Source organism: Tribolium castaneum, chromosome 2, assembly GCF_031307605.1.
Source record: "Tribolium castaneum strain GA2 chromosome 2, icTriCast1.1, whole genome shotgun sequence".
Classification (NCBI taxonomy): Eukaryota; Metazoa; Arthropoda; class Insecta; order Coleoptera; family Tenebrionidae; genus Tribolium; species Tribolium castaneum.
Window position 1 is genome coordinate 14,394,470 of NC_087395.1, and position 13,084 is coordinate 14,407,553.

General features: G+C 42.9%; 1 protein-coding gene across 3 annotated transcripts in view; it reads left to right on the forward strand.

Moving 5' to 3' along the window:
* tio (tiptop) overlaps positions 1-12,149 on the forward strand; it is an 89,148-nt gene extending 76,999 nt beyond the window's left edge. For 2 of the 3 annotated variants that reach the window (XM_015983145.2, XM_008199402.3), the window contains 2 exons: positions 7,808-7,997; positions 8,137-12,149. In XM_015983145.2, the coding sequence (XP_015838631.2) occupies positions 7,876-7,997; positions 8,137-11,377 (3,363 nt within the window). In that variant the 5' untranslated portion in view covers positions 7,808-7,875 and the 3' untranslated portion in view covers positions 11,378-12,149. 3 annotated transcript variants of the gene reach the window in all.
* The last annotated feature ends 935 nt before the right edge of the window (positions 12,150-13,084 follow it).

Below are 13,084 nucleotides of genomic sequence, written 5' to 3' on the forward strand. Positions count from 1 at the left end.
GATTTCCAGTCCCCTGTTATTTGTGTGTAGTAAACGTGATATATGATAGATACACGGGGCCTAATAAAACATTTTGATGACAGTTTATGAAACGCTCGCAATGAGTCAACTTTAACAATAGTTTTCCCCAATTGAAATGTTCGTATCGATTACAAGACGGATAATTTATGGGCGGTAATGAAGTCGGCTTTTTCCGTTGAAATTTTCCCAAATTGGGATAGGTGTGAGCGACGGCGACGCAAATGTTAGGAAAGTTCATTTGCGTTTGTTTTATTCAGCGCGGACGATTGCTTTTCTGATTCGACCTCAGCGGGACGTTGAACGTTTATTTGCAATATCTTTAATCAGTTAGGAATTTATAGAGAGCCATTTTGCCATTAAACGCATTTTTTTAAATAAATAATTTGCCGTGATATTGCGTCCATTAACTTTATGTCCGCCGTGTCCATATATTTTACGTATTATATTTTACACCAGGAGCTCCTACCTGCATCACTTTTTTCAATTATAAGAACTGACGCAACGGTGGCACTCTTCGGACGCAATACCGTTCTGTACATTCAACTGTTGCGTATTGTTGTGAAAATCATATTCCAGAAGAATTCCTTTGTCGCAGTTGCAGTCTGCATACTAATTACATTGGCACCAATTCCCGGGATAATTAAATGCGATTCAATCAATCATCGCGTTGTTTCTCGACCATCTGACATCCATCATCTTACTACTTGACAATCTCTATCGAAGGCTGACTTTTACCTGCATCGCCTAACAAAGCTCTGAATAGGTGCCTAGTCATGTTGGCGAAAGACAGGCGTCGTCGTATTTCAAACATACAGAACGTCAATCAACACCCATCACTTTTAGATTGCGCTAATCAAGTCTTAAAAGAACGTCAGCAGCGTCTTTCTCCCTTCTTTCCCGATGGGTGGAAAGAGACAAGGGATGATCCGCTCGGATGTTGACTTGGTCATTTCATCGATGAGGCGTAATTGTAGACGTCTCTTCGAGTGCCCTCGAAAATGTAAATTGTTGTCAGAGGCAATATGAAGGGAACTAAGGAAGTAAATTTTTCGTTAATCGATCGAGTTTGAATAATTCATGGAATTATTTATCGAGCTCAAGGAAGATAATTAATAGTAGCGAAATCATCTAATAAAAGTCTAGCGATGTCCCTTAATTGTACTCTATTCAATATTCATTAATAACCCTGTCCGCCAACGTCGCTAAATAAATAACGAGGCTGATGAGGTTCGTCGTTTCCCTCCTTCGCCACCTTTCAATCCCATTAGCCATATTTCCGTTTGCGTAAAGTTACATTTCTAATTGGTGGAGTAATTTATCGCCTCTCCTGTTTTGGCAAAACACGGATCCCCAAAGAGATCCCCGACCTCGTCGGTGGAGGTCCTGACGAGCTGATGAGAGTGGCGAACGAGCAAACTTCATTAGACGTGTCTAAGGTTCGATTACTGCGGTGTTGAAATAAGATTTCTCACCTATGACCGCCGTGGGGAGCAGGAAACAGTCGTATCCGGCGCTGTCCGCCACTCTCTATCCAGATCCAGAAGCAAGGCTCCCCCAGGATCTGAGCTCAGCGCCGGCGGTAATCAGGTAGCGCCACACACGGCATATCAACCACCCCTTCATTAATGAAAAAATACGTCTCAATATTCATCGCGGGAGAAAAATGGGCCAAGCCGGGAGTTAATTTCCTCACGTCCGTCTCTTCCCCACCTGTCTGCTAAAACAAGCGATTCAGCCGTCACTCACCGCAGCCACAATGAGTCCTGTCACTCATCCATCTCTTTTCTCCGACCGCAGTTTCCTTTGTTCATCTTCTTGTCTTCTTATTACTTCTCTCCACCGTACGCCCCCTCGTCAACGCCAGACTTTTATAAAACTAAATTATTTCGCTTCTTTAACTGCCTCTTCTTTGACTGACATGTGTGATTTACTAGCCAACAACTCCACACGTCATACTCTTTTTATTGGACTTGCTTGCAGCAAGAGCCAACTTTGTAGCGCGGAATGAGCCACAAAATGACCCGCACGAATTCATTTGCTATTTATTAAATAGGTATGTCACTTCGAGGAGTGTCGAAAAATCCAAGCCGTCATAATAGCATGTGGCAAGAGGAAGGATCTTTAATCACCCTAGTTGGGTTTAAAATTTTAAAACGATTACTGACGAAAAACTGTAGAAATAGTAGATAAAATTGGACGAACAATTGTAGTAGTTTGTATCCACGTTTCCGGATTTGACACCTTCAAGAAGGTACTCTTTAAGCTCAAAGGGTCAAATATGTTTTTAGGTAGATGCAATTATAGAGTCTTAAAAGAAGTCAGTGTTGAAACGGATCAAAGCAGTTTTATGACACTGTACAGGGTGTTTCATCTAAACCCCACAATAGAAGTAGTGATAATTCTTATAATGATAGTCTTCTGAAAGCTTGTATACAACCATAATCTCTTAGGTCCTGCTCAATAAAAATATTTTTAAGATAGTGACACTTCCGGTTATATCGGAAGTCGTCATTAACTTTCTTAATTTAAATGGAAAGCTATATTTTTAATGTGTTTTTGGATTACTTGAGTTATTTTATGGTAGTTTTCATAAGCTTCCCCTATACCTAAGTTTAGCCGTTTACTAAATCTTTAGGGTTTTTAATTTTTTTTTGGATCTATACTTTCCATTTCAAAAATCGATAACTCTGCTATTAAAAAAAAAATTCACAGAACGGACAACACAATTTTGTACAGAGTTTGTTGTTTGTTTAATTAGAAATGTTTTTGTGGCAAACTATGCAAAAATAGTTGTGGTTAGTAAGAAATTTTCTACAATGTCAAAACAAAAACTTGAAAATTATTGCAGATAGGTTTAGGTAGTGCTAATACAGATCGATGCAGAAAAAAATTCTCCTCCATCTAGTAAAATTGGACCATCCCATTGGAAAAAATAAGTCATGAGTATTTAAAGTTGTCCAAACTTAACCGTAAAATTTTTGGGTTTTTTAACTTATTTTTCAATTTGGAATACACTGGAGAAGAGATATATAGGCTTTCTCTTTTAAATCTCCAAATATGATTTCGAAATCTCTAAAACTAAGAGAGTTACCGAATTTTTAAGTGACAGGTGCAAATCCAAAAATTTTCAAAAAATTTTAAATATCACGAAAACGGTTAAACTTAGGTATAGGGAGAGCTGATAAAAACGGCCCTAAAATAACCCAACTTATCCAAAAATGCAGTGAAAACCATAGTTCTTCAGTTAAAATAAGAAAGTTGATAGCGACTTCCGGTATAACCGGAAGTGCCGCCATCCTGAAAATATTTTCATTGAGTAGAACTCAACGGATTATGGACGAGTACCAAATTTCAAATAAGTAACTTTACTAGAACTTTCAATATTTCTAATATGAGGTTTGGAGGGAACGGGCTGTATAATAGATACGAATCTATTATATTTATGCATATGTTCAAAACACGAAGGTGCATTTAGTTGATTTCTGTTTATTGAAGCGTATGAATAAATTTTTTGTGTTAACAAAACGTTAATTAAATAGAGAATTTCTGCAATGAAGGGTTCCATTTTATATTGATTGCATGAATTATAAATTAAAACTGTAGCTATTATTCTCATTTAAAGTCCGAATTTTTTCGTTTTGATATTTTTTAATGAGATGAAAAAATGTCCGAACACGGAAGTTCCCACCCGCGTGGTTTCTGAAATGGTCATAAGCCATCCATCCACTATCGGCTCGTCACGTGCTTCAGGTTTGTTGCATTGCACCGCTAATGCGACATTAAAATGCGTGGGATGAGGCACAATAATTGCGAGTGGAATCGCGGAGGCGCCGTCCACTACGTGAGCTTTGCCTCACGAGTCTGCGATAGATCCTGTTAGTGCTGGCTGGCTTGATTGGCATGTGTTGACCTCCGCGCATACTAATTATCAATTATTCCTGAAAGTCGCTCCTTAAACAACTCACGCGTCCGCGGCCCCGCCGTCCGAAAGCGGGATTAAAGACGTTGCAGGAATCCAGCAGGAAAGGGGGGCGCGCCGAGCGGTGCGATGCCGGCTGGCGATAGTGCGAACACGAGTACCAACATGGGGCATTACGCCGCTTAGCAGCCGATCCGTAGTGCAAACACGGCTATAATTGTTGTCAACGATATGCGGAGGAACGCAACAGGATTCGATTGCAGGAGAGAAAGGCGGAGTAAAGTCGACTAGGACACATATCCGTTGACCAATGGGTTCGCCGATCTTCCTCCTCGTTCGACGACTACTCAGGATATGTAGATACAGCAGCTCTGCTGCAAACTAATTACGCTGATTTATGTTGCCATTGTTCATTGTTGGGCCGTGTTTGGACAGGTTGGAGACATACGTGCACGCCCTCGACGGACGGTCAAGCCCCGCGACGGCCGGGGCGGACCTCCTTCGCGATTTTTTTAAACCCAAATGAGCCCTTTCAGGCGCTTATCATCGCGTGGAAGGTGTGGGGAACGCATTAAAGCCGCATCATATATAAAATTTATATCAGATAGGAGCGACAGGTGACGCGGGAAGAGTTAATGTGTTGAGTCCTCATGAGGACTATGCATACATGCCCGCGATCTGACACTTCGCTCCGCTTATTTTATCATAAATATGAAATTATGAAAAATTCAGGTCACTGCAATGTTAAAAGATGTGCTTTTTATTTTTTTTACCATTCATCAAGCTGTTCACGTTCCGAGTATAGACAACATACAAAGTGTTCAAAAATAGTTGTTCATCAAGTAACCTATGAAATTTACACGTACTGTGCCGCTTAATTTTGATCGTAAATTCCGTCAAAATAGTGCAAACATGCTTCGAATTTAAAAACAAAAATGAAAAGAAACTATAACAGTTATTTGAATGAAGCGTCACATTGAATTTGAATTCCATAGTCGACTTGATGAACAACCATTTTTAGACACATTTATAAGAACATTTCGTTTAAACTAATTCAAAGTTAGAAAAGTTCTGAAAGAGTTTTTGTAAATTAATTTCATTTATCACACAATTGTAATATAATTGTAAAAAAACAATATTTTTTTTTAATTCCAGCAATGATAAATTTTCTACACAACAATGGAAATACACAACAATTTTACCCAAAAGCCCGCCCCAAAAGGATCAAATGTTTTTTTTTTGGCGAATGAAATCGTTGCCAGTCGAGCAAATGTTCTTTGTCTATTATATTTTCTTGTTCTTCTATATCCATTTTTGTAAATTGGTCATGCAGGAGCGGAGCGATCCCACTAGGTAGTACTCGTACAGAAGGATAGGTCTATCGAACATTATTTATTATTAGGAACTTTGTCGGCACATTTCATGGGACTTTTTATCACACACGTAAATGTTACTTTATTGGAAGTAAAAACAAGCCATTTATTACATTTCCACACTATTATGTGTGTTAATTATTTTTATAATTAGATAAATAAAATAGTGTGACTTTTGTCTTCTTGAAGCGCTTAAGCATATTTCTTAACTAAAAATTCAGTTTGTTCTGTGAAATATTCGTAAATGATACCAAAGTAACATCGAAATTTCGTCAAAAATAATCCGAAAAACTGTTTAATTGAGTAAAAAACTGTGTTTCCGAGCGCATATTTACGATTTGCACTTAAAAATCTTTTTTTTTTTGAAAATTTTGGAACGTTTGGGAAAAAACATAGTGCAGTGTTAGACAGTGGGTACCAAAGCTCGGGTTTATTTCAAATGGAAGTATTTAGCTGTTACAGTTTTCGGTGGTTCTTATTGCGCAATTGCGGTGCATAGTCGCGTCATTAATTCGCGGTATCTAGTTCAGTGTTCGATGTTATCACAAAATTGTTCATGTTAAGGGGCAGTTACACTTAAGCAAGTCCGGCGTGTCCTGGCGATTCTATAAATTGGCTAAGATCAGATCACACATTCGTTCGTCTCACATTCATTAACAGCAATCAGATATCCAACGGAACGAAAGATATTGGAGTAAGCGTCTGCGAGTGCAGCGCTTCGGCTGGTAGCGAGAGCGTGGAGCTTTTTAAGGATTCCCGGAATTAATTGCACTATCCTGCGCAAGTTGCAGGTGCGCGTGACAGACAGACACGGTGCTGATAAGGCGGGCATTAGATAGCGACCGCGAGGAAATACGCGACGGCGTTCCTCTTCGTGAGATACGGCTGCTCACACAACGAATGCCTTATACGAGAAATATGCGCTCAAATGAAAGACAATGGTGCATAAATCAGGCGACCTCGACGGACCATGCCGTGTATTGTTCGGGTTCAAGACGAGCACTGAAGTCGGCTGACTAACATACGGAAAAATCTTATCTAGTCCAGCACTTCCGGATTAGAAAAAGGCCGGTGGAAGTGCACGAAGTGCTCGAAATATGAGCCGGTCTTGGGCCGCAACGATCGAATAAAAGCACGACGGAGCGTTTTTTCTCTTCATTAACCTTTACAATTTCCATGGTTATATCGTGCAGACAAAACGGTTATTAATACGGCCGCTTGTGGGAAAAATAATAGAAACAAACAGTTGATGATGGACAATATCTTACGGGAGATTTGATGCAATAACATCATGTCGTTCTTTAGCGTCCCTTAGCAATTTAATCGAGCCATTACTAACACTCCCGTTCTTCCTGCACGTCCCTAGTCCAGCTTACGACGTCCATATTGCATTGTTACTTGATACCAGACAGAATTTACAACCCCATTTGGCTTTGTCCACACACGGGTATTCACTAACAATACCACACCGATAAAACCACCGGCCTCGTTGAATTACCCAAAAATTTCCCTAACTTGATCAAACAACCCTCCTTGGCAACATCGCACAAAGGCACGCGAAAGTGATGGATTTTTGCAAACTTTCCTTCTGTTTGCGTTAATTTATCTTATACATGGTCGAGATTTACGAAGTCTTCATCGGCGTAATAGCAGCGTCCCGCATGCAAGACAGCCGCCGTTAGCTGTTTGGTGGTGTGTAATTTTCGTATTTGCATTCGCGTATTAAGGTGGTCATAAATCTCTGGCAGTAACGTTTGCACCGGTCTGCGTATTTCTTTCCAACACGGCGGAAAAGAAATGCAAACATGAATGTGAACTGACCCATCAATTATGAGCAACACCTGGTATATACAGAGACGATGAAAAACGTGATAGTTCAAGGCAAACTGCAGATGTCATTTCTTGAATGATTTAATGGAACTGCCGCAATAAATTAATCTTTATTAATGTGTTACGTTTGATTAAAGTCGTTTCTCATGGAAAGTCGCGTAGTGTTCACATTTAACTTGTGTAGATGTTGGATAAAAACAGGCTCCAGTCTTGACAACATTAATAATACGTGGACGCCAAAAATTGATTTCTGATAATTGAAATGATTAAAAACTTTGCCTGAAAGCAATTTAATCAAAGTTGAGACAATGGTCTTTTGATTGCGAGTCAAAATTCCGAGCGGTTGTCAATCAACCGTGGGGCGACTTCATTAAGAAACTTATAACAGAAAGAGGAAACAATGTGATCCAGACCAATGATAAATTAAAATAAGTAGTGTGCACGCTGCGAAAATACAGAGCAACACGACATTTGATTACGATATTGTTTCGAAAACTCGTGATGATGCGATCTCATTTCCAGATATACCTATTTGGTTCGAAAGTTGCAGTTGCAATTCAACATCTGTTTCACTATATAAAGGTTATTATATGCTGGTGCTGGCTCGATCGTATCTTTCCCGTTCGAAATTCTCCCACCGAATAACGGAAATATTCTTTTGCAGGGGAAGGTGGCGAGGAAGGCTCGCCGGAAGAAGGCGATAAATTGGAGGGCGACGAAGACACCGGCTCCATGACGCCCAACTCGGCCGCCTCTCCCGCACCTCCTGAAGAAGAGGCCGCTTCGCCGACTCCCGGCGATGTCCCCACTCCCTCTAGTCCACGCTCCATCAGCGAAGATCCTCTCAACTGCAGGTAATTGCACAACAACCCTGCCATAAATTACAAATGTTTATCCAACTTCTCAATGGAGCCGCAGTTTGATAATACGCAGCGTTTCCGCTTTCAGTCTCACTCGAAACTTTCTCGCATTAACCGATACTTTTCCTTGCAGGGATTTACCGAATTCCCGGTGCAATTCTCGCGAGTCATCGGATTCTCTTGTGCAGCCCCGCTGTCCATCGGGCGAGTCGATGCTTTCGGAGCGTGCAGCCTTGCTTCGAGGCGTCCCAACCCTGAGCCCCGTCGGGGTGGCCCTTCCGCCGACCCTTCCAGCGGCGGCGGCGGCGGCTTTGCTGCCGCCTCAGACCGCCGCCATGGCGGCCTACCTCAACGCGGCGGCCGTGGCGGCGGCGGCCCAACAGTCCCACCGCCTCATGATGACCTCGCCGTCCGGCTTCAACCGGGCCTCGGTCTCGCCGCTGATCTCATCCTCGTCGTCGCCTCCAGGGGTCTTCCCCGTTGACGCGCCGATGCACTCTCCGCCCGGTGACGGCATCTTAGACTTTAGTAAACGTGGCCAAAAAAGTGACGCTGATAGTGACTCTGACGTAGTTAATCTCAGTAAACCGGGGACTCCCCCGAGCGGCGAGCCCGGAAACGGCCCTCTTGACCTTAGTGTGAGCAGCCGGAAGCGCTCTAACGACGACTCCGTGTCGCAGCCGCCGAATCGCAAACCGAGGACTGATTTCAAACCGCAGGTTCTGCCCCAGTGGCCCTCGCCGATCGGTGCTTCGCACTTGCCGTATTTCGCGGCCGCCGTCGCCGCCGCGTCGAATCTTTCGCCAAAAACAAACAGTTCGCCCGACTTGTGGAACGGCAAATTGAAACACGGGGGCCCCACCCCTAGCGACGCCACCAAAGCGCTCGAAAAAATGAGCGAGTTGAGCAAACTCGGCGGCGAGGACTTATTCCGTACTATGGCGAACGCCGCCCCAGGAAACTCCGCCAGTAACAGGCACAGCGCTTGGCAGTCGCACTGGTTAAACAAGGGCGCCGAGCAAGCAAAAGACGTGCTGAAGTGCGTCTGGTGCAAGCAGAGCTTCCCCAGTTTAGCCGCGATGACGACGCACATGAAGGAAGCGAAACACTGCGGCGTCAACGTTCCCGTCCCTCCAATGCAATCACAAATCATTAATCCTCAACCTCAAATAACATCGCCTTCGAACACAAACACAAGTACCTCTTCGACTAACTCGAACAAACCGAATTCATCCGATCTCAACATGTTGATCAAAGAAACGATGCCTCTGCCACGAAAGTTAGTTAGGGGACAAGACGTGTGGCTGGGCAAGGGAGCCGAACAAACAAGACAAATACTCAAGTGTATGTGGTGCGGACAAAGTTTCAGATCTTTGGCCGAAATGACCAGTCACATGCAACAAACGCAGCATTACACAAACATCATCTCGCAAGAACAGATCATTTCGTGGCGGTCGTCGGACGACGCGAAAGGGGGCGGCGGAGGGAGCGGCTCAGGTAACAACCAACCACCGGGGGGACCCAGCAGTCATGTCAGCGCGGTCCTCACTTGCAAAGTGTGCGACCAAGCTTTCAGTTCTCTGAAAGAGTTGAGTAACCACATGGTCAAAAATTCGCACTATAAAGAACACATAATGAGATCGATCACTGAAAGTGGGGGTCGCCGAAGGCAGACGAGGGAGAAACGCAAAAAATCACTCCCCGTGCGAAAACTACTAGAACTCGAAAGAGCCCAACACGAATTCAAGAACGGTGATAGTAGCAGTTTACTCGATAAAATGCGCGATCCTTCAGGAGCTGGCAGGATTACTTGTGAAAAGTGTGGCAATAAAATTGACACGTCGCTGTTCGTTGATCATATAAGACAGTGTGTCGGGGGCGGTACCATAGGAAGCAATCAAAGAAATTTCCTCAAAAACGCACTCATGTCAAATAATATTTTACCACCTGAAAGTCCAACTAGAGATAAGTCCAAGCAAAACGAAAAGTCCCCTTCACCCCAACAACGGTCACCTTCAGTCACTGACTTAAGTACCAAGGATGGTACGAATGTTCCGGAGAGTAATAACGGATCTTCCCCTTCTGTTCTCAACGCTATTGAGAAACTAATTGAAAAAAGTTTCGACTCAAGATCTCGGCAAAACTCGTCTTTTCCCGGTCATGGTCCAACTACAGCTCCCATGGGTTCTAGTATTTTAAAACGACTAGGAATTGACGAAAGCGTCGACTACACCAAACCCTTAGTAGACGCTCAAACCATGAACTTACTACGAAGTTATCACCAGCAACAAAGCCATCATTACGGTAGACGGGAAAGAAGCGGGAGCGAATCGAGTTCGATATCGGAGCGGTGTAGTAGTCGAGTAGAGTCGTTAACACCGGAACGCAAAATGGAGCCGCCGGGAGTACCCCTGAACAGCACCCCCAGGTCCACCCCCGACAAGCGGGAGAAATCGCCAACTTCCGACAAAGCCCAAGAGGCGGACGGCGAAGTCGTAGTAAAAAAAGAAGTAGACGAGGAGGAACGTCTCGAGAATCACACTAGTGTTAAAATTAAACGTGAAGCTGATGACCGCGACGAAGACGAGCGCAGTTTTCACAGTAACGGTGCGAAGGAGGAGGACGAGGACAAGCCCTCGGTGAGTCCGCTGACCAGCCCGCGGCAGCCCGCGGAGACCCACGCGGGCAGCCCCTGTCGGAACAGCGCCAGTCCCGCCAGCAGCGACCGCTCGGGCACTCCGCGGAGCACCAACGGCGACCGGAAGCCGGGCGGCAGCCTGGGGGCGCTGAGTTCGATGTTCGACAGCCTGTCCGGCAACAACACCGGTGACGCATTAGCGCCGTCAGGTGGCAAAAAGGGCTCGAGTCATCCATTAGCAGCCTTACAAAAATTATGTGATAAGACTGAAACCCACACAAACAACCGCACACACTCTGCGACATCCAATTCGAGCGTCAACGCCAACACGAACAATATCCCAACGAACGCCGGGACGACTCCCGGGGCGATTCTGGCCTTCAGCTGGGCCTGCAACGACGCGGTGATGACCTCGGATTCGATAATGAAGTGCGCGTTTTGCGACACGCCGTTCATCTCGAAGGGGGCGTACAGACACCACTTGTCGAAAATGCACTTCGTGAAGGACGGGGTGATCCCCGACCCGGTGGCGCTCAAGTCGGCGCAGCAGGGCTCGAGCTCGTCCAGCGAGGGGGTGCCGCTGAAGGGCACCGCCGTGCCGCCCCCGAGCGGCTCCAGCGGCCCGGGCTCGACCGGGAGCAAGAGCCCGCCGGTGGCGGGGTTCGAGGAAAGCCCGCATTCGAAGTTCTTGAAATATACGGAGTTAGCTAAGCAGTTGTCTAGCAAGTATGTGTAAATATTGTGCGTGTGCAGAACATTCCTATTTTGTAAAGTATAGTCTCGAAGGCATGGCCGCTGTGAGCGGTTTAATATTGTGATGTTATCATATCGTCAACCATAGTAATAACGGTAGCTATAGTGATATTACATTGTAAATTCATAGCGGAACTACAAATTCTCAAGTGATTATGATTGTTATACGAATTTTAAGTCACAAAAATCCTGTACATAGTATCGATAAGTCAGTATTGTAAGATGTATACTTCTGAGGGGGCGGCCACCGTCGGTCTGTTTTTGCCAACAATTTATTTACTTATCGTTGGGAGCACGTTTCAAGCTAGTTGCGATGGACGGTGGTAGCGGACCGGTGCCATTTCGGCCCTTTGACGTTTAGAAATTTAAAGTGAAACTAAATTAGTTGTTGGTCAAAAATTAAATCGTACTTTTGGGAGTTTGAAAATTCGTATTAAAAAAATTGTAGTTGTGGTACCATTGATTTCATTCATCATGGAAAAACCTATTTATTAAGTACGAATATTGTAAAAGTTTGAAATGAAATTACACAAACACTACGTATACGTATATCGTAAATATCTCATCTTCCAAGAAAGTTTTTAAATAAATATTTATCAATAATTATACTATACTGAATAATACAAAAGATGTATACGCATTAGCTGATATTCATGGCAAAGCTCCTTTATGTTATTGAAAATTTTTAAACTTTATTTAATATTTTGTTGTATTTGAACGCAATGAAGGCTCAAATAAATATATGTTATGAACAATACGTGTATCATTTGTCCCAATCCATCAGAAAGTCTAAACAGTTAGTTCAAAGGTAAGTACTTAACAAATAAAATATCTTACTGAAACAAATGCTAGAGAAGTAAATTCTCATCTTGGTTCAAAACGTGAGAAATTGTCTGAGTTTAACCTAGATAAAATTCCGCTTTTTGAATGTTTGCTGTGTTTATTTCCGTTTTAGAAGAGCGAAAATATAATTTCTAAAATTATTTTAAATCTTCTAAAATTAAGGCTAATGTGAATAACTTAGGTAAAATGTGTCATATTTAATGAAGCAGTTAAATGAACACGTCCTAACTGGCTCTTAAGTAATGGAATAATTGTATAATTGATGACTTGACGTAAAACGATGATGAATCGAAAGAATACATCATAGCATTTTTCTTAATTAAAAGACAGATTAATCTAAATTAAAAAAGATTGCTTTCTATTTGGTCCTTCTTAATTTTTATTAAATAAATGCCAAGATCAAAACGACTAAAACTAAAGTAAAAAATAACTACAAAATCATGTTGGTTCATGATTTGCAAAAATCGATCTAATTAGCATTTTGCTTTTGTTCCTGTTCCTGCCAGTTGTAAACTTCTAATCTCGCTCCAACATACCACACGTATATACCATTAAATCCGTATTGGAGCAGTTACTTTACTCATTCTGCATAATTACCTGAGGTACAATGAAAGATCGAAACCGTTTTCAAGAATAATGAGTTAGATAAAAAGGAAAAGTTCAGGAAGTCAGTCGTATTGGACTGCAATCGGATTCGATCAAATTTCACTTAATTCCTTTTCAGTCCTGTACTTTCAAATAATAATCAATTATGACGAGGAAGTTGCGAATAAGTAGAAAAATATTTGAACAATGGGTGTTCGGAGCAGGTGACCTCTTCGAGCGCTAAATCCTAGATCAATTTCGT